We start from the raw sequence: 26,759 nt of genomic DNA, 5'->3' as shown, positions 1-26,759 counted from the left end.
CCAGAGATGGCTACCATCAGACACAAATAGATATAGATATATCTTTGTGTGTGTGTGTGTGTGTGTGTGTATGTGTGTGTGTGTGTGTAAAATTAGTCTATACATACTTCTATTATCAATTCGTTCTCTGAAGATATCATCTTTCTTCATATATCCCTTTACTTTGAATTTGTATCGTTTATAATAGTTAACAAGACCTAGTCACTCAAAGTTGTTCTTAAAACATTATTGCTGTTACTGTATACAGTGTTTTCTTGGTTCTGCTCACTTTGGCTCTTTATTTCATGCAAGTGTTTCCATGCTTTTCTGAGGTCATTGGGCTAAGCATTTCTTATAGCATAGTAGTATTTCATCGCAACCATACACCCAACATTGCAAGGATCCCCATCAATTGGGGAATGGCTGACAAGTTCCATGATTTTTAATGTGCCTGTGGCTCAAACATAGCCCCAGCTTCCCATTGCTAAAGAAACAATTAGGTGCCTGAACCTCAATCATTATGACGATCAGTGTAGGTAGAGGATGCTTTTCTTGAAAATCACTACCAAGGAAATTATCCTAGGGAAAACACAAGAAAGCAACTTCAGAGAGACCCAGACCATGGCCAGATTTGTTCAAAATGACTTTGGGGAGAAGATGACAACTGTAAGCTTTCCTCAGTCTTTCCCTAGGGGCAGATCTTGTTTTTTTCTCTCAGTTTTGTATCTTGAGAAGGAATACATTTTTGACAAATGAGACCATAAGAAGAACTAACATTTCTGTAGTGCTTTGAGATTTGCCGAGCACTTAACATGTGGTCCTCAAAATAATCCTGTGAGGTAGATGCTATTAGTAGCTTCAGTTCAAAGATGAAGAAACTGAGACAGTCTGAGGTTAAGGACTTCATTAGGACCCTAAGGATGGACAGTTCAGAGAGCTTATATCCAAGACAAGCATCAAAACAGGTCATTCTTCTCTGTCTCTCTCTCTCTCTCATTCAAATTTGGCCACATGTATACAATTCTCATTCATAAATACACAGAGAAATGCCAAAAACCCTTCCCTGAGAACAGTCCTTTTGCAGAAATGTTTAATCCAATGAAAATTCCAGTTGGAGTACTGTTTTGGGGAAACTGTCTTTAAGCAGCTCTAGTCTACATGAAGTTGGCCTTCATTTACGGAGAACCTAGAGTCAGATTGCATATGTTCATCATTATGTTTATATGTGTGTGTATATGTATTTAAACACACACACACACACATATATGGAGAGGGAGAAGAGGAAAGAAGGGAAAGTAATAGAGGGAGGGGGGGAAGGAAAAAGAAGAGGAGAGGAGAAGAAAACCACTCCAGTTCATAGAAAGTCAAATTCAGTTGCTATATAAAATACTTATAAAGGAAATATAGAGAAAATAATAAGCAATCCGTATTTGTTACATATTCCTAGAGAGTAAAATTCTTTATCCAGTATTACTAGAGTTGGTGGGGGGAGAGGTTACCATAGGATCCAGGACTGGGATTTAAACCAATCATTTTTGTGATTAATAATCATATTTCAAAAATGAAAAAAGAATCATTAGAAAGCTTTATTTCTCTCTCTATTCATTTATTTTTCTATTACCTCAGCATAACTGAACTCTACAATGACAGTAGATTTGTCTGAAATTTCCTCTCCAGGACTTCACTTTTCCAATAAGATCAGGTCTAATGCCGCCCCCCCAAAAAAATTCCTGGGTCCTCTCACCTGTTAGCCTTCTTTATCTGTAGTATAAAAAGGCAAGCAAGGCAATGTAGATAATAATTTTCAATCACCATTACTATTAGTGACTCATAGCTAAGATCTGCTGACCAAAAAGGAAGTTCCTAAACATTTTTTTTGGTGGGGGGAAGAGTAGTGTCAGGGAAAAGTCTAATCCCCATAGGTCAATGTGCCTATGAGGCTGGTGTAGCAGAAAGAGTACCAACTCTAGTGTTAAAGAATTTGGCTCTAATACCTAATTCTTTTACTTACTATTCATATGACCTTGGATAAGAACCTTAACCTCAAACTAGGAGGGATCTCAGAGTTTTGAATTAGTTCAACACCTTCATTTACAAGTAAGGAAACAGGCTCAAAAGCTGAAGGGTCTTCTCCAGGATCACATAGAATATGAATTCTAGCTTAGATTCTTTCACCCCGAAGCTAGTGTCCTTCCCATATTACCAAGCTTTCTTCCTCATAGATAGCGGAACTTGACTGTGTTGTTTGTGGAAATTAGACAACTTACTTAGAACTAATGCATTTCTTTTACTCATGCTTCCCCCCCACAATTTTAGTGAAATATGAACGAATCAAATTCTTAGTGATTGCCTTGAAGAATGCTGTAGAGATATATGCGTGGGCTCCTAAACCATATCACAAATTCATGGCATTTAAGGTAAGTGGTTGTATCATTACCAATTAGACTGAAGGATGGTCTTGCATGTCTAAACCAAAACCTCTCTTTGTACAAGAGGCAGAGGCTGTCTCCTATTCCTGGTTCCATATTTCCCATATCGACTATATGAATTTAGCAAGTTTAGGGTCACATTTTTAAGCCAAATTTCTTACTTTAAAATGCCCTTTGATATACTGGAAATTTTTCCAAGCTATTATCTTGTTTGTTTTTTCCTCCTCTTTTTCTAAGTAGCATTACCATCCCATACAGGGTTTATAATGTGTGAGCAAGAAGCATACCTGTCCTCCATCTTCTCTGAAAGCATATTAGGTCTAGGAGTTGGTACTTTGATAAATGAAGAATCTGGGGTCCAGAAGGGTGAGGCAAACATGCCCCAAGCTACCTAGTCTATATGAGAGAGAGAGAGAGAGGATTTGAACTCAGATTCTTAGACTGCAATTTCACAAATGCAAAAAGCTGTCATCCATGGCAGAGGATGCCCAAAGGAAGACTGTTCCCCAGAGAGCAGTTTGTTGTGGCTCAAAGGATGCCAGACAGAGAACCAGGAGACCTCATTCCTGGCTCTACCTCTAATTAGCTGTGGGACCTTAAATAAGTCACTTGTTTCTCTGGTCCTTGGTTTCTGCATCTAAAACAGAAAATCTCCAAAAGTTCCATCCATTTTGTAGTCTGGAATTATTAAAAAAAAGATACCTCAGTAAATCTAAGTATATTAAGTAAATCTTAAATAAATTAAGTAAATCTAAGGCTTGAGATGAGTTTTGAAAGCACCAGATTGTCATGAAGCCTTTCTCTATTAAGTTAAGATTTTCTTGATTCAACTAACTCATTTTATAAAGGATCACAGGTTCAAAGCTAGAAGGGATCTTATAAATCATCTAGTCTACCAACTCATTTTGCAGAAGAGGAAATTGAGGCGCACAGAGGTGACAGTAAGTGACAGAGTTCAGACCATAAATGTAGGGCTCTTACCTTATACCACTATATCTCATATATATTCACATTGCTTTTAGTAATAAAATGACAAACTGCTTTCAACCAAATTCTAATTATGTTAATGAATGAAATGACTTTATTCTTTGGAATCTGATTTTCATCTGTTTCATTTTTTCTTTCACTTTTAATTTGTTTCAGTATTGCTTAGGTCTACACTTACTGTGGTTGAACTGAACCATTATTAGGGATCTCATTCCAGCAGATTTTTAATAGAAAGGAGACTGGGTCTTCCAGGTACCTTGGTTTTTGGGGAGCCCCTGGCAGTGGAAAATAGCAAATGTTATTTCCTTTCCAACATTTTTCCCACTCTGGGCTTTCTATTCTCCTTTTTTCTCCTTTTGCTCATGTAGGCACTGGGGCTTCTTGTGCTAATGTGGGGGCACTCCTCTGTGTTGTCACTCCATTCTTCACATGTCCTCCTGGCACAAATGGCTCATTAGTGATGAACTCAAAAGGCACATTTGTCAGTAGAAATGGGCTCTCCTTTGCCTTTTCCTGTTTCCCTACCACCATATTGCTGCTTTTGGAGAAGAAAATTCTGCACCATGTAACATATTGTTAGAACAATCAAAGAATACTTAAGGAGTGGGCTCCAAAGGGAGCATATTCACTGTGTGGCAAAATCTTTGTTCACAAAAACTTTGTCTCTCAGGTTCTCCTAACTCTCTACTAAACTTCAGCCTTATATCACCAACTGCCTGAAGGATAGTTTAATCTACATTTCTCATAGATGTCTTCAATTCAACAAACTGAAAAAAGAAATCCTTATTTTCCCCCAAAACTGAGTTCTTTCTTCTAAACTTCCATATTTCTGACAGGGGTATCCACATCCTTTCAGTTTCCCAGAGTCTCATCCTCAGCATTATCTTCACTTGCTCAGTCATCCTCACCTCATTTATATAATCAATGACCTGATTTTGGCTTTCCTATATCTACTACTCCTCATATCCTTCCCCTTTTCACTGATCACACAGTTTTCACCCAAGTTCAGGTCCCCATCACCTCTAACCTGTAATATCTACCTAATTGGTTGCCCTTCCTCAAGTCTTTTCCCCCTCCAACCTATCCTCCATCAGCTGCCAAAGTATTGTCCTGAAGTTCATGTCTGTCCATGTCAATTCCCTACTCAGCAAACTCAAGAATTTCCTAAGTAATACATAAACGCTTCTATTTAGCTTGAAAAAAGCCTTCACAACTTGGTCCCCTAATCTACTTGCACAGCCTTTACTTCATTTTCTACTCTCTACAATCTAGACATGCTAGACTTCCATCTCCCAAGTCCATGTCTCTGCTCTGGCCTTCCCACCATGGATGGGACATACTCCCTTCTGCCTCATAACATCTCTTTCTTCCTTCAAGTTATCAGCTCATTCTTTATTTTCTACATAAAACCTTGCTTGAACCCAGTCCCCCCAATGGCAGGCCTATTTATTCTGCATATACTTATACATGTGCATGCTGTCTCTTCTGATGGAAAGGAAATTCCTTGAGAACAGGAATTGTTTCACTTTTTGATAGTCAGGTTGATAGGCATTTGAAAACAAAAACAAATAACATGCAGAATTTTTACTGACCCTCAGAATTGCTAGATTCCAAGGTCCCCGCTATTAATTGCATACTTCTTGAGGGCACGTATAGTGTATTGATCCTTACCTTTCACTCTGTAGATACTTAAGTAGCAGTTTGAATGTTGGATGAATAAATTAGTGAATGAAGGAGTGAATGAATGAATGATCTCTGAGCAAGGGCAAAAGAAGAAAAAGCTTCATCTGAAGTCTACGTTTTATATTCTTAGATTGTTTTAAGGGAACATGTAAGGATAAGGAAGAACTTTGAATAACCTGTAAATTAAATGGATTAAGAATAGCATCAAACTCAGCCTATTTCCTTAATTTCTGAAACCTGGAAATGAATGTCCACTAGACCACCAGAAAACAATAGAAATAACATTGTTTGTGTCCTATGGAGACTAACAGAAATGTTGTCTAAAGTCTTTTGCAGATCTCCAGCACAAGCCCCTTCTTGTCGACCTTACAGTGGAAGAAGGTCAAAGGTTAAAGGTGATTTTTGGCTCACACACTGGTTTCCATGTGATCGATGTAGATTCGGGAAACTCTTATGATATCTACATCCCGTCCCATGTAAGTTCATAGAATGTTTGTGAACATGTCAAAGATTGACCATATGATAGTCTAGCTGGATACTGAAATTATTGCTCAGAATCTTGCCAACTTCCACTTTCCAAGTTCCAAATGCTTCTTTCTGATACTTTAATGCATTTCAAGACACTGAGATACAGTAGTCTTTACTTAAAGAAATTGAATCAGTAGCATGTAAGTTGCTTAGGAGAGTGTTTTATTTTGTTTTTGGCCCCAGTATCAGCAGATTTTACAGAAAACTTAATACTAGCCAGATTGAATTTTTGGAAACCCATCTTTGTAACTTCTTGAAGATGGTGTTTGTTCTTGAGGGATAGTTCCATGATAGAAAGTATTTGACGACCTCAATGTGGCATCTTTGGAATCATGGATAAATAGGCAAAGGAAATTCCCTTCAAGAGGATAGGTGTCATTGATGTCATTGAACACAGAAGGTATCTCTCTTTTAAGAAAAAACCTTCTTGTCTCAATTATTTTTGGTTCCCCCCCTTTTTTTTGGTTCATTATTTAATGAGCTTATTTTAGTCATAACTTGCACATGATTGATTCTAGGTTGGTAATGAAAGTTGTGTCCTTTTCAACAGTCCAAAAGCAAATATATAGAGATAATATCCAAACTCTACTCTAGTTTGTCCATAGTATGTTCATGTAGAGGATAGGGACTGCACTTCTGATTTCATTTGGATAGAGAAGTCCTGAAGCAGGGACTCTCCTAAGACAGATAAGTACCTTTTCAGATACTTAATAAGCTTTCCTAGAGCATTACCTAGAACATTGAGCAATTAAACATCTTACCCTAGGTCACTCAGTATTATATGTCAGAAGTAAGACTTAAAACTCAAATCTTCCTGTCTATGGACAACTCTGTCCCTCATCTTCCCAAGGAGCCTTTGGATAGTATAGATAGGAAGATATCTAAGCATAACCATTCTGCTCCAAGGTGTCTACGGTCAACTTCTGCTGCATTAGATACCACCTGTCATCTTGAGCAGCAAAAGATATGTTCTCTTTTGAATAGAAAAGACTCTTTTTTTCCTAAAAGAGCTGACAACTTGATGGTTAGGTTGGGGGTAAATGTAAGAAATTTATGTCTACAGAGCTAAAGCTAAAAGAAAAGACAAGAAAAGACAAAACGATAGTTACTATTTCCTTTGGATCTTTATTTGGGATGGCTTCTTAGCCAAAGCCTATCATTCCCTCATGTAATTTTCTTTAAATATTCTTTCTTTAAATTTTAGATTCAGGGTAATATCACTCCTCACGCTATCGTCATCTTACCTAAAACGGATGGAATGGAAATGCTCGTTTGCTATGAAGATGAGGGGGTGTACGTGAATACCTATGGCCGGATCACTAAAGATGTGGTGCTCCAGTGGGGAGAAATGCCCACCTCTGTGGGTAGGTTAACCCTTCCTTTTCTCCTTCAACAGTTACACCCCCAAATTGACACGAAAGTCAAGAAAAGTGAAACAACCATTTGAGTCCACAAAACAGTCTGTGAAATGACACTTGTAAGACCTGCTTTGTATGTGTATGTCAAACTGTATGTCATATTTGTGGTTTAAATGTGAACAGATACTGTAAGTTATTGCCCATCTAATGTTTTTAATGCAGTTTTGGAAATTCCTTTTGACAGCCTACATTCATTCCAATCAAATAATGGGCTGGGGAGAGAAAGCTATTGAGATCCGTTCAGTGGAAACAGGACATTTGGATGGAGTGTTTATGCATAAACGAGCTCAAAGGTTAAAGTTTCTATGTGAAAGAAATGATAAGGTAAATCCGTTTCAACGTTTGCATTAGTGTTTGCATTTTAAGAGACCACCAGGTATCTGTGAAACCTTCCTTTTCCTTTACAAACTCACTTTAGTCAGATTAGAGTTAAGGAATATGACTGAATCCATGCAAATAATGAAACGTATAATACACACACACACACACACACACACACACACACACACACACACATGCAGTATAAAATCATTTTTGAAAGGCCAAGTGATCATTCAGCAATAAAAAATAAATCATGTCTGACACAAACTAGATCTGAATTCCTACTCAAAGCAATCTAGAACAGTTAGCCTAGCACTGATAAACTCACAGTGGCCAGTTTTGTGTTTCCATGTATAGATTTTTTTAAAAAATTACTGTCAGGATTTAAGATATCACATGACTTTTTTGACAATTCAATATATATATATACTTTAAGCAAGACTAATTTTATTTCTCCTATATTCCAGAAACATTCACATTCAAAAATCAATAGAAATTTCACGACTGACAAAAAAAGACATTTCTGAAATAGCACAGGAGAAAAATCTGTCCTACTGAAAATAGCCTAATTCTTCATGCTGAGTAGTTACCAAGGACTTTCTGGAGCAGGACCAACTTTAACTTACCCTTTTCCCTTAGGATAAACCAAGGTTTACTATCAGCTGAGCTGTTAATACTTTTGAATGAGTCCCTCCTAGCTATGACCTACCTAAAAACCATTCCTGAAAGCCTTTCCCAGATAACAGCTAATGGAGGAAAGAAGTCAGTCAGGTGGTCAGAGGGTCATCTTGGCCACGCATTCACCCAAAATCTCAGATTAAGCTGTGGAATACACCTCTGGACCAGACCGGACTTTGAATATCTATTCTGGTTTGGAATGGTTCAGAAGGGTGCTTCCAGCATTCCTTACTTTCAAGGTTCAAACCTACTCTAGAAAAGAACAAAACACCAAGCAGAGACACAGGACCAGTTCAAGCTCTTTGTGCCTCTTGAAACCAGAGACGAGCTAGACTTGAGCCAGGTTTCTAGTGGGCTCTGACAATCTGACCAAGACAGATCCCTGGGACTAGTCCTTGATAGACCCACACCTTTAGGATTTTACTAATACCATACCAGCCACTGGGCCATGGGGAGTGGAAGCCAGGCAACCTCCATGAGATACATAAAGCTTAGGCTCCAGAATTGTATTCTGTGATATTCTACAAAATGTGGTCTTCCTTGGATGATAGAAATTCCCTAATAATGTGAGGGAAGTTTCTGTGTCCATGGAGAGTACCCTTCCTGACTTTAGAGAAATCAAGCTGTTGCTGTCTTCAAAATGAAAGGAACATTACAAAAAAGTCCATCCAAGGTCCAAGGATACTTGTTTGGTAGTACAAGTGATTCACTGAAATTCAACTCAGGCAAAATTTCTTGGCAGCCTCCTGCCTCCATGTCCTTATTCTAGATGGTACCTGGGATGCCAAGATCCACTGGAAAGCCAGAAGCTGACCCTTGGCTATCCTGATTTTTTAATTTTCTTGATGTGTAGCACAGTTATAGAACCCTAAAACTGATTGTCTATAATAACTATTAAACTTAGTGCTTCCTCTTCAGTCAGAGCACCATTCCAGGTAGCCTGTGGCCCTCATTAAAGGAATCCAGAAGTTAAGGGTCTGAGTCTAGAATTCCCACATAACACAGAGGAAATCCATATAACTTTTCAAAATTCTAAACCCTCCTAAAAGAGGGGATTTTACAAAGTCCATCTCCACAAAGTGACTCCCTTTAGTGCCAATCACCTGGCCTAAAAATGATAACAATGATAATGATGATGATAAATCCATGAAAGCAGAAGCATTTTTATCCTGCACTGTATCACATGGCACTTTATAAACACAAATCATTGACTCTTAAAAACTGATCCATGTTAACAAGGACAAAACATATAAGAGGAAAATGGATGGACGGTTGAAAAAGAGGAAACTAAGAAGGCCGCGTGATTGAACTAATTCTTTTTTAATTTCAAACAGGTATTTTTTGCATCCGTACGATCTGGAGGAAGTAGCCAAGTGTTCTTCATGACCCTCAACAGAAATTCCATGATGAACTGGTAGCAGACGAACACTTGGCTCTTGTCATCATGGCGTTGTTTATTAAAAGAACGTGACACGTGTGGACTTATGCCAGTCTAGAGGCAGATACAGAAGGCTTGGTTGAACACACTGCTTTCCCCTTCCTCCACTCCCACCTCTCCCTTCACTCCTCACACCCTGTGCTCCCACCAAATACAGCCCATCCTTCATTGTTGCAGCCTGTTTGAGAAAGAGAGAGAGACAAGAGGCAGGAATTTCTCGGAAAGCCCCAAGAATGCCGCACTGTCTCTGAGCAGAGATGGACCGTGAGCGCTTTGTCGCTAGGGATGTAAACATTGTGTGGTCTTTTATTCTGCTGTGTTACAGTGGGTTATGACTCTTTCCTTTAAAAATATTCTTGGTCCCTTACTTTATATGAATGGGAAAGGAAATGGTGTTGAGAAAAAAAAAATGAATCTTCTTTGGATTCTGTCTGCCTGCTAGCATTAAGTATGCAGAGTGTTGTAAAATTACCAATTTGGAATGGTGAGAGACAGCACAATAAAAGTACCTTATCTCTCTCCTATGAAGGCCATAACTGTATAGCTGGGTAATTTTAGCAATCTTTTGCCTTCACCAACCTAAAGGTTGCTTTTTGACAGCAACTAGTTAATGAATTTTTAAAAAGAGAAGAAAAATACTAGTTTTCCCCTCTTTTGGGAAATAGATTTTAAATGGCTAAACTACTAGCCTTAGACTAATAAATCAGCTACCATTTTTGTGAGTCTGTCAGTCCATATTTTCATATGGACCTTACATAATGGTGCGTGTTGATGGGGTAGTAGTGCCATATGGTTGAATTGACTCTGGAGATGGAGGGAATCTTTAGCACATCTTTTTCCCACAGCTTGATTATGCAACAGGTCAGGGCAAAAGACCAGGAGGGCAAATGGGTTTCAGAAAAGGAAGAAGAGCTTTTGAACAAATACGCTATGATATTTATAAGAGTGCACAAATCCTCTTGGGCTAAGAGCTCACCTGGCTTAGGCATTATTCTGCCTGAACTTTGGTTGGTATACCCCAATCCTGCCGGGGAAATTGAGGTGTGGGTGACATCTTGGGTTTGGTCTACCCCATCTCTTTCTTCTGTGGGTGCCACTTTCTAGAGATGAAAACTGTGACTTTAATCAAATGAACAAAAATAAAGGAAAAGCTTCTGAGCTGCCTAGTCTCTCTGGGTTGATGAGGGAAAAAAAAAAGACAACCTGAGAAAAAGCAGGCATCATTAAGCCCAGAAGTTACAGAACTTGGAAGCAGGGTTTTGGCCAAAATTCTGAGACCCTAAATCATTTTACCTTCCTCTAAATTACCCAACATACAGTGAACAACATCTGTGCTGAAATATGTATGTATTTAGTTCAGGTTGAATTGTGTCCTTATAAACTTACTCAAATGATTTCAATTTTTATGTGAGTGTCTCGGATTTTTTGGTTTGTTTGTTTACTAGCTACAAGCATGGCTGCCTGTGGTCTCAAGGTGTTGCATAACGATACCTGTGTTGCGCTTCCTGTTTTAACCTACCTCGTTTTGTTTGTTTTTGTTTTGCTGTTCATCGCAGCAGTGTTATCTCCAGGAGACATATAGAGAGCTCAATTGGCAATCTCAGGTGTATTTAATAATTTTAAAAAACAAAACAGTAGTTGATCAAATTTGAATCCTTAATAATGAAAAAAAAATCAATGGCATTTGTTCCCAAGATATCATAACAGTTACAGTAACGAATTGCTGAATCTATTATTCTAATGGTTTTGCCTAAAATAAATGAGCGGATGGATGAGCTGTTAATGAGAACAAAATACAAATTAGAGACCCAGTGGCACTGCAGTTTGACAATTGGGGGACTAACTCTGATGGTTGTCATTTACCTTTGGTTTGGAAAGAAATTGAACCAAGGACCCTCTCTGATTGATCACAGGGGTGTCCTCCTCTGGGGTTTCCAAAATCAGTGAAATTCTCCACTGCTTATTTGGACTGCTCACCCCAGTCCAGTACAACAAATTCAGCAATAACTTTTTCTGATTGATCTAGGTAACTATTCTAACTGTTAAGACACTGTTGTGAAGAAGGAACAATGATCTTAGTCTTGACACTGGCTGTGATTGCCACCAGCTCTTTATATTGCTGCTGTGTATTTTAAATCAGAGGCTTCTTGAATTATGTTGCAAATGGATATATATTTTTTTTCCTAAGCGACAAGTTCGGAACTCACAGCTTTAAATGATTTTTTTATTGTGGGTCTTTGGGTACAGTTAAGAAATAAAAGGGAATCATTGTGTTTAAACATAAGGTAGTTTGTGAATGTATTTTTTCAAACCTAGATTCATTGAAACAGAACCATGAGAAAAAATTATTCATGCAGTCGTGTTTACAGTATGTACATGAACATAAAATAGGACCTGAGCATTTCTGGTGCCAACAACAATAAAACACACGAGTTCAACATTGAGCTATGCCTATTATATTTTTGTACTGAGACTTTTCCATTCAGCAAGCCCAATAACGCCCTTAGGATGTGCAAGGTCCTGGGTCATAAGTCCTGGGTGCCAACTAAAGGCAAGTCCCATGACTCTCAGATCCCCAACTAGTTTGTCCTTTTATGCACCTTCAAGTCATTTAAAAATTTTTCACAGAGCCCATGCTCGCTCATTTAGAGAATTAAAAATTCCTCTTCTTCCATCGGAACTGGACTCCTGACTCAGAGGCCCTGAGGCCTGACTCATTGAAGAATGTCTCTCTCTTTTTTTTTCCTTTTTATGTTTTTGAAACTAGGTCTCTCTTTTGTGCCCAAACTGGGTGAGTACACTCAACAGATCTGACCCCACTGAAGATCTGCATGGAAGTTTTGATTTGTTCTCTTTCTAACCTGGGTTGTATTGTCCCTCCTTAGACAGTATGTTGGTCCTCTTGAAGAAAGCCTCAAGATTTGCCCTTTTTTAAAGACTGGTTCTGCCCATTTTGCCCAGCCTGGAGAATTCAGTGGTTGACACCTCCAGGCAGTCAGATGGACTCTTGATCTTGGTGGCTTTTCACATTTTTCCAGACTCAGTATGGACATTTTAGTCAGTTTTAAGCAGTTCAAAATTCCTGAGCTAGAACAAATCTTGACCCACCATGCCCTATATTCAAACATTTCTTGATTTGATGATTTTTCATTGCCATCTCAAAAAAACTGGGATTTTATTGGCTTTCCCTCCCCCAAAACTTGATAGTTTGTTAATAGAAATAATTTTCTTTTGAGATAAAAAAGAACAGTAGGATTCCTTATTTTTTAGCTACAAGTAGAATTCCAAAAGCTTGCTCTATCTCTTACTACCTGGCTGTCCAGTAGAAGTCTTTCTTGCTCCAAGGGACAAGACGACCTCTAAGGTCCTGTTCAACTCATAGGTTTTAGGCTCTGAGATTTAACGGTCACACTCCAAATGGCAATGTCATTCAGTTCATTGCAGCTGTCTATAACCAGCCCATTGGACATGAGGATATAATCAAAGTGTCAGATTCTAATTGGTACTAAGGTGGCTGATGTAATTACATTTCTTTTCTAAGCACTAGCTTTTTCTGAAAACTGACAGCACATTTTTTTAAAAAAGTTTTATTGATGCTTTAGTTTTATACATCAAAGCCACAGCCCTATATACCAGCCTTCAAATCAGTAATGAAAAAAGTAAAAACTACTAGTAAAGTAGTTTCATCTGACAATGTAGACACATCCTGTCACACTCATATTTGTTATCAGAGGTTCTGAGTTTAAATAATGACTCTCACATTTGTTGATGAATTTGGGTGAGCCAATTTCCCTAGGTCTCAGTTTCTTCATCGTTAAATGAGGAGGTGGGCTACAAGAGTTTTAAGGTACTTTTGCAACTCTTAGTCGAGGACCTTCTGAGCTTATAAAGGTTAAAGTATATTTTGATGGCTCCATTTGGGGTTGATTGTCTCAGAGGATTCTTTTCTTGGAGAATTTATTCTTTACAGACTTTGGAAATTCTCTGAGGACTCAAATATATTTGTTACGTAAGATTCCCATGGGAAATAACATTGAATACCACAAAGAACTTCTTTTCTAGGACCCAAGGATCTAGGATTTTCCAAGATCACTCTCTAGCCTATTTTGTATAAACAACTCATAACAAAAGAATAATCCAAATTCCAAATTATCAAACTCACTAATAGTTTTCCATCTGCTCCTGTGACATTTCCATGCATCACTCTCTTCCATCAGCAATTTGGTGTCTCTTGGTTCTTTATGTGTACTAGATAGAATAAGAGACAGAAGTTTCACATTAGGCAGTCACCACTTCGTTTTTGTTTATTGCTCCCCACAAAGTAATGTGGCTAAGGTCTGACTTCCCATTCTGTAAAATTCTTGAGAGTCAGTATGGCTGTTTTTCCCGTCTGTACACCAGTTACTGTTGTTCCATTTCCAGTGTGTGGGAGACTTCCTTGTGTTAACAATGTTCTGCCCTTGAGAGTCTGTTTTTAAAAGCATCCCTTGCATATGTGTTAATTGCTTTCAAATTTATGTGAATGTGTCCTGTTGCTTTACAAAAGAGAGCAAGTTACGATTACCAATGGATCATGAGAATGTAATTGAGTTTTTGCTACTGGAAGCATAATGTGATAAATCCACAGCAAGCTTGTGATGTTTCAGAATGAACTCTCCTGCTCTCTTCCAAAAGTCTTCAGTTCTATTATAAAGGCTGCAAGTCTGGTCAATAACTCTGAATTATTAGATATTTTATGGTATTTTTCTTGAAAAGATTATGTTCTGACTAAACCAAAAAAAAAAAAATTCTTCCCTGATGCTGTATTTGTTCTAAGGACATAATGTTTACTTCAGATTTCTCAATTGCTTCTCAACTGATTTCACTCAACTTTCAAACTTTAAATTATCTCTTGGAAATGGTAATTCAGTCTGGCCATTTAGACAATGTGCTGACATCAAGAATCCAAAAATGAGTCAATCTTTTTTCAGACATTATGCATAAAATGAAACAAATTAAAACACACACACACACAAGTACTAGCAAGAGTTAAACATCAAAAGTTTAGATGTTCAAAAATGACCCATTTAATAGAATCAAAGATAATTTTCTAATCTGTTATAGTCTAATTTTATTATTCAGAAGTGGACCATATTATCAAATATCCATGTTTGGGAAAGTTCTATTTGGTCTTTTGGTCCAGACTTGTGATTTCATTGTTTTAAGGGCATTTCCAGTAAAGAGAATCCCTTGACAAATGTGCAACAGTTCTGTAGCCTTTAATCTTAGAATTGCCCAGGAACCCCAAGTACTTGTGTGAATTGCGCTGAGTGACCCAGCTAGTTGTCAGAGGAAGAATTTGTTCCTCTTACTGATTCTGGGGTATAGTGAAAAAATCAGGGGAAATTTTTACAGCTATTAATTAATCCAATCTTGCTACCATGACCCCAGCAGAACTAAGTGGTATAATAATAGTTACAAACAGATATCTAAGTCCTAATTAAAATAACTGACATTGGGAAGCACTTTTAAAGTTTACAGTGAGTTTTATATACATTTTTTAATTTAATCCTCAAAACTCTGGGAGGAAAATACTATACATGTTATCATCTGCATTTTACAAATAAAGAAACAGACCTGCCCAGAGTCATACAACTAGTAAGAGGCAGAGCGGCAGGACTGCAGCCAGGTTCTCCTGATTCCATATCCAGCATCTATCCACTACGGTCCTGGCTCATGTGCTCTAACTAATTATACTGTGGTTTTATCAAAGACCTCAGTCAACCCACAATCCGGTGTCAGACAAAGTAAATGTGACCCATAAGTCACACTGGGTGCCTCAATGTTAGTCATGGCTAAACTCAAATACAGTGATAAAATTCAGGAGAATTATTTATAGATTCAAGTATAACTTTACACAGGAACATTAAACAGGATTAGATCAGGATTTTATATTGGAACTTAATTCTTCTAGCTCTGCTCAATGTCAGAAAGAGCCAAGATCCAATTAATAATAATCATATTAATTCATTTAAAATGTTTAACCCCTGAATACAGTTTGATTCCATTTAAATTCTAACCACAATCTGATGTTGTGGGTCTACATGAAGTTAAACATTATTACTTTGCCTGAAAATTTTAACCAGCAAATATGAATTTCAACATCCCTATCAAAAGCCTGAGGTTAACAAAACCTGGCATATATTAGACACTTACTATATGCTTATTATTGATGGATAAATGCATTAATTGACTTATTGAATAAAAGAGTTGGGAGTATTTTAAAACAGGTACATGAATGTAATAGTTTTCTGAAGGTTAGGACAACTTATACATTGAAGGTGTGCTTGAATTCATGGTAATAAATCAGACTTTGTACATAGCATTTCCATAAATTAATTCATCCTCCCCCTTTCCAGTGGAATTCTTTTGAAAAAAAGAATTTTTTTGCAAAGGTATTCCTCAAATATCAGTATTAGTGAGACTAAATAATATTATATTTTTGTATCTTTTTTGTTTAGGAAAGTCTCAGATGTAGTATCAAAATAGAATTTAAGAGGCCAGGTAAGAATATCAAGGAAAAATTACAGAAAGGGAAAAATAATTGTGATGACAGTTTAGTTAAAGCAAATCCTAAAATAGAAAGTGTTGGACTGTGATTATTGTACATTTGACTCGTCTCTTGTTTATAATCTTAACACAGATGTTGTTACCAAATGCAAAGATATTATAAAAAGAGACTGCCTTTCTGATATACCTACAATTCTCAAATATATGTGGGTCATTTTATAGATCTCAAATTTTCCTCACAAATTTCAGGCTGTCATCATTGGGTGATAGATTTGGAAATATTCTTAGGCATTTGAAGACCTTTCTTTTCAGATGTAATCCTATATTTTAGGCTCTCACTGGAAACTTTCTTCATGGCGTGTCTACTGCCATTTGAAGTCATAATAAGCAGGATCTTGAAAAGTCTCAGTCTGTTGTGAGGCTGAGGCTCTGCATTATCATTTGTAATGATCACTTGGCCCAGGTATTTTTTTATTTATTAATTTCAAAAATAGGATGAAAACACATCAAAAGATGACTTTAGGAAGGGGGGGGGAAGGAAAAACTTTATGAACATCCACATGTACTTTTCTGTCCATCAACAATCATCTGCCTGGCATGTCCAGGCATACTGTATCAGGATCTCTGAGATAGTGTTTTTTTCTCAATTATAAAAACCATGTAGATTTTTCAATAGGAAAATGTCAATAATATTGTTTCGGAAGTTAGGTCATTTCCTAGATCCTTGGCCCTGTGGTCATAATCTATGAATGTTCTTTATAGACAATGGCTTAGAGAAGCAAGTCTTCTGAGAAGTAAAATTCCTCAATGATCTCTTTTGGGCTTTTACAGAGATTTTCCAAGTTGTCAAGAGTTCCTATGACAACAGTTCTTGGGAAGAAGGGTATTTTTATTGGGAAGAAGGGTATTTTTATTTTGTTTATTTATTTTCATTGTCTTGAGTTGTGCACTTGGATTAAAATACAAGCATTTCTGAAACAAGGAAGAAACAAATGCAAAAATCTTCTCCTGTGAAGGAAGCTCCACTTAAGCTACTACTAAGAAAGCCTGCAATGTTTTGGGCCTATCTATGTCTTTAATCCAGTTTTGAGGACTCCGTGGGCCCCAGAAGCCTGTATATATTCAGTTAAACTGAATGTGTGTTGCATGAAATGACAATGTAGGAACTTTACACGTGAAGTCGTTGTTCTCTCAATTCCCGTAAGGGAACTGCTCTGTAGTTTAATTTTGTTTGGTCTTGTATTTTCCTTGTCAAGTCAATAAAAGAAATATCTAAAAATAAATAAATAAATAAACCAGAAGACAAGCGAATGGAACATTAAGCAACTTGGCAGAGAAAGGTCCTCCTTTGCCCTATTTATCTTTTTTGTCTCGTGATGAATAAACTGCATTGCAGGGTGATACATACCATACCACTGCCAGAGCTATACCTTGCAGGCAGAAATCTTGATTAAGATCCTCTTTGGCCAAGTCATTTTTCCCCCATCATTAGAGAAGCTAGGAATTTTTACAAAAGACATTAAAACTTGCAAAGCACCTCACTAATGTTATCTCATGTGGCCCCTTCACTTCCCTGGGAGGCAGGTACTGCATAAACCATTTTACACAACAAGGCAACTGAGGCTCACAGCATTTATGTAATTATGTTAGAGGTGGGAAATCCAAATGTTTCCTGACTACAAATGCAGAGTTTCCCTTTACTACATTCCCTTTCTGAGCTCATTTGTATTTCTATGATACTTTGCTTCAAATTATTAAGAAAAAAATTAAAATACCTTTATAAATGGCAAGTAGTACTCCCATTTTCCAAGGAAAAACTGAAACCAAAAGGTTGAAAGGTATCCTGAAATGGCCATTTAACAAACCTGGGAGCATGACATCATGAATCCCCAAAGTTACAGACTTCACAGTTTTCACTTGCACAAGAATTTGTTGGCCAACATTGAGTGTCAGCTTTCTTTGAAACCAGTCCCTCTCCTCCAGTTTTCAAAATTGGGTTGATTTGACTTAAGTGACTTCTTAAAGCTGACTTACAAAGGAATTCTCATAATGGAGGCCTCAACAAAGTATCTAAAAAATGATATTTAAAGGATCTCTGCATACCTTCCTTACAAGTAACTAAGCCCATGGCTAGATCAAGGCAGCATCAAAACATGAGACATGGTGCTTCTGGGTACCTCAGCTAGGAAAGCAAGGCTGTAGAACTGAGACTCAAACATTCTGGTTCCTTGACAAATGTGGTCAGAATGAACAGCAACAAAACCATTATCAGCTTTTTCAACCTTATGTCCAGGTCAAAGGGGGCACACTACCGATGTAGTTTTATACCCACACTGTGGCTAAGGAAACAGGTAGATGAGCTCAGTAAGCTAATGTAGAAAGCTGATTAATTGAGCTTGGACTCCATGGCAACTGAATACTCTGCCCCCACCCTCCAGTCCTTCCTCCCAGAAATGGAAGGTTCTTATTTTTAACTGAAAATGAACAATACACCAAACGAGCAAGGGAAACATCCTCCCAAGACTTCCTCAGGAGTTGGTCGAGCAAGTCTGCAGCCAGTTTCTCAAAGTTAAACTATGATGAAGTTATTGTGACATCTAAACTAGTCCTTACATTTGGCAATGTCATGGTAAATCAGTGGCAATGCTAGAACGCCGAGTGGCATCTAATTTCATGCCATAGCAATAGAAGAAAGAGAAATCTTCCTTGCAAATCTAAACTTATCAAGGGGGCCTTGGTCAGTTATGAGACCTATTATAACAGCTACTAAATTCATCACTTCGGGAGGCTAGGTGGCACAGTGGATAAAGCACCGGCCCTGGAGTCAGGAGTACCTGGGTTCAAATCTGGTCTCAGACACTTAATAATTACCTAGCCGTGTGGCCTTGGGCAAGCCACTTAACCCCATTGCCTTTCAAAAAAAAAAAACTTAAAAAAATAAATTCATCACTTCTTAGGAGTTTTGAATGTCAAAGATCCAACCATTTTCAGAATCACTACAAATCCCTTTCTAAGTCTCTGGGTGTGTCCCCTTGCAAGACTGTACCAAACCACAGCAAATTGTTTCCATTTTAATAAGGTGCTTTGCTTAGCATATAAAATCAGAACTTATTACTAATTGGGGAAAAAAATCTGCGATTTAATCCAGCTGCTACCCAAAATAAAAAAATTCCTGTAGCAGCTGGCCACTAACATAATGGATCTCTCTAATGTTGAAATTCTGTCAGAGTTAGGTGGTGCAGTAGGTAGAGCACTGGCCCTGGAGTCAGGAGGACCTGAGTTCAAATCTAGCTTCAGACACTTAATAATTCAATTGTATGATCTTGGGCAAGTTACTTAACCCTACTGCCTTAAATAAATAAAATATAAAAAAAAGAAATTCTGTCAGATTTTGTAGGATGTGTAGAATGTTTATCCTAGATATATCAGCATCTACAGGGAAAGGAAATCTCTGGATGTCTTGAACTTTTCAATGAACGTGGCCAATTTCTCAAGGGTTTTAACTTTTGTTCAATAGTTTCAGTCATGTCCGATTCTTCCCCATTTGAGGTTTTCTTGGTAAAGTTTGCCATTTCTTTCCCTAGCTTATTTTTGTAGATAAGTCAAAGAGGGTTAAGCGACTTGCCCAGAGTCACTGAGATAGTAAATGTCTGAGGCCAGATTTGAACTTAGAAAGATGATTTTTCCTGACCCCAAGCCTGGCACTCAGGCTGCCCCAGAGCTTTAACTAGGACAGGAGCTTGATCCCAAAAAGCTTAACATTCAAAGGGTGCTAATAGCACTTTCTAGCAGAATACTTCCTCCCTCTGGTAGCTGTAGTCCATCTCCCTAAGGGATGCTCTCTCCCCTCTCTCACAGTTTTGCCCCAGGTTCAAAAATTCCTCCTGAACAGCTCTGTTCCCAAGTCACTGTAAAGGAAGACAAACAATTGAGATAAGCCCTACATCAATAGAATAGTGGCACACAACCTTCTGGTCTTGGGCCCTAAGCTTGATTCTGGTAAATGGAGTCCAGAGGGTCAGAAAAATCCCAGGAGTTTGTTTTGGTAGTTGGACATCATTATTGGAAAGAGATCCTATGGACATGGTGGCAGTGGCAGACAACCTTAGCAGGAAATAAAAGCTCTCAGCCTACGGGTGGAGCATTCAGATCCATACAGATTTGAATGAATAAAGAAGCATCTATTAAGTTTACTATGAACCAAGCCCTGTTGTCTTTTGTTCCAAACACACAACTTTGTGTTCAACTGATTTGAAGTAAACCTTCATGAAAGTATTCAAGGTCAGGTAGGATGTGCAAAGTCAAAACAGGAAATAAGCAACCCCTTCACCAAAGAACCTTAAATTCTATTGGGAATGTAATGTGTATGAAAAGTGATTACCCAGTGCATAGAACACCAGGTCTGGAGACAGGAAGACCCAAGTTCACATCTACTCTCAAATACTATATGCCCTGGGTACATCACTTAATCCTGTTTGCCTCAGTTTCTCATCTGTAATATGAACTGGAGAGGGAAATGGCAAACCACTCCAGCATCTTTACGAAGAAAACCCCAAGTTGGGGTCACAAAGAAATGGACCCTACTGTTTGCCTCAATCATGTGAAGAAGGAAATAGGATACCACTGCAGTTGTTGCCAAGAAAATCTCATGTACAGCACTGGATCACACATAGTCAGACACGTATAACTCAGCAACAATTTCCCTGTAATTGGGAGAAAGGGAGAGTAATGATAACTTGGTAGGGGAAGAATATTAAAAATAAACTTTTCTAACCAACTCACTCAGATTGTAACTAGAAATCATATATTTCCACGCATTTACCCACCCTAATATAGAAAACACAAAATATTATCATATATTTCATAAAGTATTTACCCTATGCAATTCAATAATCGCGAATGGGATTAGGAAAAAGAACCTCTACTCAAATGGGAATCATCTCAATCACACCCTGAAATAAATGTTCAGGAATTTTCCAAATATAGGTAAATCTGCTAACAACAGGTTCTATTACTAAATTAGAAATGCTTTTCATCAACACAGTCTATGCTTAGCTAAATGTAATGTAAAAGGGATACTGGGAAAGCTGGATCACTCCCATAAAGGGTTCAGACTAGAATTTTGGGAAATTTACACCAAATTGAGAAATCACATGTCACAAAGAATATAGGAAGAAATTAAGAATAAAATTCTGAGGTCAATCAGGAATCCTATCTCATCCCTAAAGCAAGAAAATGATCCCAGAGAGAGAATAAAAGAGGTCAATTTCAGAGACACTGAACCTGGAATGAAAACCAAAGACAATTTAATTCTTGGACTTCAAGATCACTGACCTGAGAATCAGGTGAGGTGGTTCTAACTTTGTGCAACTAAATTTCAGGAGTCATGGATGTCATGGGACCATGACTGGATGATTCTTTTCTCCAGTCTTTTCTTACTCAAATATTACATGAATCTAAGTAAGATGGTCATAAGATCAAATATTACATTCTTCTGAGATTTATTTGCATATTGGTTCCTTACTGGTGTGAAATGTGAAAAACAATCCAAGGTATATTATTATATTCTTTCCTAAAACAATATGGTCAAAAGAGCCCAGAGAAAAGTCAGAGAATCAATGACACCAAAAGATGTTACCACCTCAGAGTTTGAGGACATCTCAGTGGTCAACTTACATCTGAAAAGGGCCCAATCTATAATGTACAAGTTTATCAAGACCTACAGTGAAGAGAAACCCACTACTCCTGCTTCCTTCTCCATCCTCCAATCCCAGAGGTGAGGCATCATCTCCAAGAGTAAGCTTCCAGGGCCAGGAAACTTCCCGGGGTTACTGAACTACCAGAAAGCTGCCTCTAGAGCATCAAAAGTTAATAGATTAAAACTGCTAAGTGGAATCTCCCTGGGAGAGAATTCAGGAGCAGTCAGGACAGCAGATGAGTCAGACAGGAGGCTTTTAGCAATTACAAAAGGATCGGCTCTAATATTAGTTTGAGTTTCTCTGTCGGAGCAATAATTATGAGATAGACGCTGAAACACCATTTATCATCGAGAGTACTTAAGAGGGAGAAAACACAGAACATCTTTGTCTCTGTTTCTTTCCCAGCTCTCGAGCTGAAGTGGGGAACTGCTTTGAACTAGTTCAAACCCAGGAGGACTCAGAGAAATAGTCTAGTGAGAAGAGACTTGTATTTTCTTGCTAGTAATGAGTCTAGGCATCAAGTCTCCATTTGTGAAACAGCAGTCCCTGCTCCCAGGAGCAGTCCTAAGGACAGGAACAGTCCTAAAGAACAGGAAAGGAGCAACCGGATTTCCTCAGAGGAAATCTGAGAGGTAAATATCAGGGGATCATGCTCTTGAGGACTGTACAAGGGAAAGGACTGATAGGATCATCAGTTTAACCATATCTGCTTGTCAGTACATTCCAGGGACACGTTCGTGTTTATTAAGCAGCTGACACATGAACCAACATTTGACCTGAGTTCTTTTTATCAGTTACCTATTAGTAAAAAACACAGTAAACTTAAAAAAAAAACATAATGATGGTAGCATGGGGCAGTGAAAGGATCACTGGAGTCAGACCTCAGTTTAAATACCTTTATGACCTTGAGTAAGAAACTTAACTTCTGTGTGCCTCAGTTTCCCCAACTGTAAAATTAGGCATTTGGACTAAATGAGTTGTAAAATTCCTTCCAGATGTAACCCTATGGATATTTGGTCAGATCTTTTACAAAAACCATTTTTACCCTGGCAGAGTATGGGTGAAAGAAAGATATATTAAAGGTAGTGATAGGAAACTGTAAACAGTTAGCAAATGATTAACCCACAGACATCAAAAGCAAATTGACCAAAGACAAAGACCCTGTGATGTGTTGTGATTATTTTTCAGCCTTGATTGAATGGGTCAAAGAATTTTAATAGTCAATTTAACCTGAGATGATTCAGAAATCTCAAAAATCTTCCAAATGTTACAGAATGTTTCAATTTTTGTTGAATTGCACCATGATTAATTCATTTGGAATGGTCCTCCTGGAGAAATTGCCTTACAAGCATATCTGTCGATAGAATTTGACATGAGTAATCGGCCCTCCATTCTAGGAATAGTGAAGACTAGAGTGAATCATTCCAGGTCCTAGAAGAATAGCTTCTAGTTCAATGGAGTGGGGAAGGGAGGAACCACCCTTCCTAACAAGACCTGAGCCTATTGCCCAAGAATTCTCTCAGTGAATTCCAAGTAAGAAGGAAAGGTCATCTGAGTCAGCCAGATGAAATTCAAAATATTTTTATTAAGTGTTTACTCTATCTAAGGCAGGATGATAAATTTTTAAATTCCAATGGTAAGCAGAAGCATTGAAGGTCAGAACTGATAGGGCTTTTGTAATGTTAAGAATAGAGGAAACTGAGACCTGTAGATGATGAGGACTCTTGATGACCTCAGGCCATGTTTCTCCACCATCTCCAGTCAAAACCAAGAATCAGAGGCTAGCCAGCAAGAGAATCTTGCCATCAAACTTGTCAGGGATGCCTTTCCACACTTGACACTTCTTTTTCTTGCTCTTTAAATATTATCAGATCAATTTTATTGATCTTTGTTTCTTCAAAGTGACAATGGACTGAACTAGAATCCCACTCACCATCTCTGTATCTCCCCAGGTCAAAACTCCCTTTCCTGGTGACCATTCCTCTATGTATGTGGTATCTCCCATTAGAAGAATATAAGCTCCTTGAGAGCAGGGAAGATCTCATTTTTTATAACTATCTTTAGTACTCAACAAAATACCTGGCCTATAGTAGGTTTTTTAATAAACACTCAATCATTCATTCATTCACCCATTCATTCTTTGGCCAAAGTCACACATGGCTGGTCTGAGACAGGACTAAATCCATTATCTCCCAAATCATTCCTCATTGTTACTCTTGCAACAAAATGGTTTATTAATCTTGGCACATGCTACTCATAAATAAGCCATTCTTAAGCCATTTTCTTTAAAATATTTGTGTGATTATTTTATTGAGGAAGAAGGGCAGAGTTACTAATCCCATTCCAGAGAAGTATGCCCTTTTGGAGCTAACAAAACATCTAAGATGCACTTGGCCTGTAACTTCTAATCTCCAGGGAGTTCTGGGGAAAGGTCCTTCCTCTTCCCTCCTGTGGTCCTTTGCTACAGCCAATGGGAAAGATTGGAAAGCAGCCACAACCCAGTGTCAGAATCACCAGATTCCTTGTTCTGAGTCCTCCCCACTCCACCCACCCTGCTCTGGTACCTGATTTCCTCTTATCAGTGTAATATAGCAGGCAGCACGTGGGAAGCACATGAGATAGAAGGTGGAGGAGGGCTATCCCTCCTTAGTGATCCAGAAACTGTACAACATATAACATAGACTTCCTATACAGCCCATCCACAGGATTGAACTAGGCTTAGCTGCTTCTATCCCAAAATTAGAACTATGGAGAACAAAAAAAGCTGATAATATTCATGCAATTCCTCTGAGTTCTTGGGTTCACATGTCACCTCATTGCAGAGGATTCCCATTTCTCTGTATCTATTTCTAGCCTCTCCTGAATTTCTGTCCCACATTAACATTTGCTTGATGACAAAAATGATCTTGAACTGGACGTCCCATTGGTCTTTTAACATGTCCAAAACAGACTTCTTTTCTCCAAATCTTCCCCTCTTCCAACCTTCCTATTTCTATAGAGGATCGCAGCATCCTTCTAGTCAGCCTCTCCTCCTTGATATCTTATCCTTGACTCCTCACTTTCTCTATCCACACATAAAAATCTGTTGCCAAATTTTGTCTCCTCTGCTTCATGTCTCTCATTATGTCTCTTCTCTATCAACATAGTTGTCATCCTAATACAGTTCTTAGTATCTCATGCCTTGACTACTGCAATTTCTTCTGATTGGATGTATGGCTTAAAGAGAACTTTCACCTCTTGGTGAGAGGGCTTGCAGAGTCCCTTTCAGGGTTGCTCATCTAACTTAGGTGTCTACCAGCACTTTATTTGTGGTTCCAAGAAACCATGACATATGCTGTGGTCATACCCCAGCAAAGTCCTCTCATCAGATGGGCTAAACCAAGTTGAGGGGCTTTGAACCATTGGTAAATTAGGGGGATGTAAAGATTCCCCACGATGGAATGAACAGATGAGAACAATTTGTTTCAATGGCCACGAAGGTGTCTGAAGCTGCTGTTGTGAAGTGCTTAGAGCTTGGTCAAGCATGGAAGATGCCAAGGTCATGTACTGCATCCCGAGTCATAACCAGTCATCCTGACTTTTCACCAGGCATGCTGACTTTTGTCTTGCCACCAGACTTTGAAATCTCTAGAAGAGAGAATGAGGCTGATGACTTTGTGCTACTCTGCCTCACTTAAATTCAATTCATCCATGAATCAAGATGTCATCTTGTGATGTCACTGATTCTCTTCAAAATCATGGACAGACAGTAGCCATCTGGTTAGTTTCTCTACCAAAAGTCTCTTCCCACTCCAATATATCCTCCAATCAGCTATGAAGCTGATTTTTCTAAAGTGCAGTTCTGACAATATCATGACTAGGCTTAATAACCTTACAGTGGCTCCCTGTCACCCATAAGGATCTCTATTAATCATTTAAACAAGCAAGGTCAGACTAGTGTTCTATTGACTCTCGATCAATTTAGCTTACTCATTTGTGTTTCAGCTATAAGATGCCTCCTAGCAATTAATTAAATATCCTCAATATAGCAATTCCTTTACTCTGTGCTCTGTAATGATGGTTTCAGACTGTTTTCTTTTACTAATTCAAGATACTCTTAACCTAAGAAAGAGTAAACAGGCCTAGTCATCACTCAGTCTTGCTGTTTTGATTAAACCAAGATTTTCTTAAAACCCATCTATCAGAGCTCTTAAACACAAAAACCTAACAAAATAAGACCCATTCATAGATGAGAAATTATTTCAGATGACAAACATTCAGTTCTATCCTCAGTAGATAAGATAGGGAAATAGTCCATGGCTTAAGTCAGAAGTAAACAAAAAAGACAATGAAGGCACCTGAGAAAACAGTCAAGGGAAGAAACAAAAAGGAAAGCTTGATTAGGGCTTCCAGTGTTTGGTGAGTAAATGAAAACTGAGAACTACAAGGACAGAACAGGGAAAATGAGTTCAATCTATAGTTAGAAAAAGGTTGGGCTATGATACAAGAAGAATTTTTCTGGGGAAACAAGGAATAATTTTGGTATCATGGACTTGGAATCATGAAGGTTCCACTCCCTTAAGTTTAAATCCAGTGTCAGACACTTCCTAGCTGTGAGACCCTGGGCAAGTCACTTAACTGTGTTTGAAGAAAAATATGCACATTATGTTTGTAAAATTTGTTCTGGTCCTAGAGCTGAATGACTGACTGACTAAATAATATATATGTATGTATATATATGTGTGTGTGTGTGTGTGTGTGTATGTATATATGTTTGTATGAAAAAACATACTAGATAATTAAACCCCATAGAATTTGTTTATAGCATTCAATCAATTCAATAAGAATTCTTTGTATGAATCCCTTGAAATTTGATTTCCAAACATCTAGAGTGCTTATCAGACTCTTGATTTTTCCTTTGTCCCCTTTCACAATTCCAGGATGAAATATTCACTCCTCCTAACCCCACCAAGATTCCCCTTATTTCTTCCCTATTGTAGAGAATCAGACCAAATCGAATTTCCCTTTATTGCTTGATCTGCCTTTCGTAAGTTAAGAATACATTAGATGA

At 38.1% G+C, this 26,759-nt stretch overlaps 1 protein-coding gene across 5 annotated transcripts in view; it reads left to right on the top strand.

The window, feature by feature from the left end:
- The window catches only part of TNIK (TRAF2 and NCK interacting kinase), a 397,128-nt gene extending 379,423 nt beyond the window's left edge, over positions 1 to 17,705 (top strand). For 3 of the 5 annotated variants that reach the window (XM_074190921.1, XM_074190920.1, XM_074190922.1), the window contains 5 exons: positions 2,296 to 2,396; positions 5,405 to 5,554; positions 6,811 to 6,970; positions 7,209 to 7,348; positions 9,358 to 17,704. In XM_074190921.1, coding sequence (XP_074047022.1) covers positions 2,296 to 2,396; positions 5,405 to 5,554; positions 6,811 to 6,970; positions 7,209 to 7,348; positions 9,358 to 9,441 — 635 coding nt within the window. In that variant the 3' untranslated portion in view covers positions 9,442 to 17,704. Of the gene's footprint in view, positions 1 to 2,295; positions 2,397 to 5,404; positions 5,555 to 6,810; positions 6,971 to 7,208; positions 7,349 to 9,357 lie in introns of all 5 variants that reach the window. The other 2 variants (XM_074190918.1, XM_074190919.1) reach the window with 1 other exon arrangement.
- Positions 17,706 to 26,759: the final 9,054 nt, after the last annotated feature.

Source organism: Macrotis lagotis, chromosome 6 (assembly GCF_037893015.1).
Source record: "Macrotis lagotis isolate mMagLag1 chromosome 6, bilby.v1.9.chrom.fasta, whole genome shotgun sequence".
In the NCBI taxonomy this organism is placed as follows: domain Eukaryota; kingdom Metazoa; phylum Chordata; class Mammalia; order Peramelemorphia; family Peramelidae; genus Macrotis; species Macrotis lagotis.
This window is presented reverse-complemented; position numbering and strand designations above follow the sequence as displayed.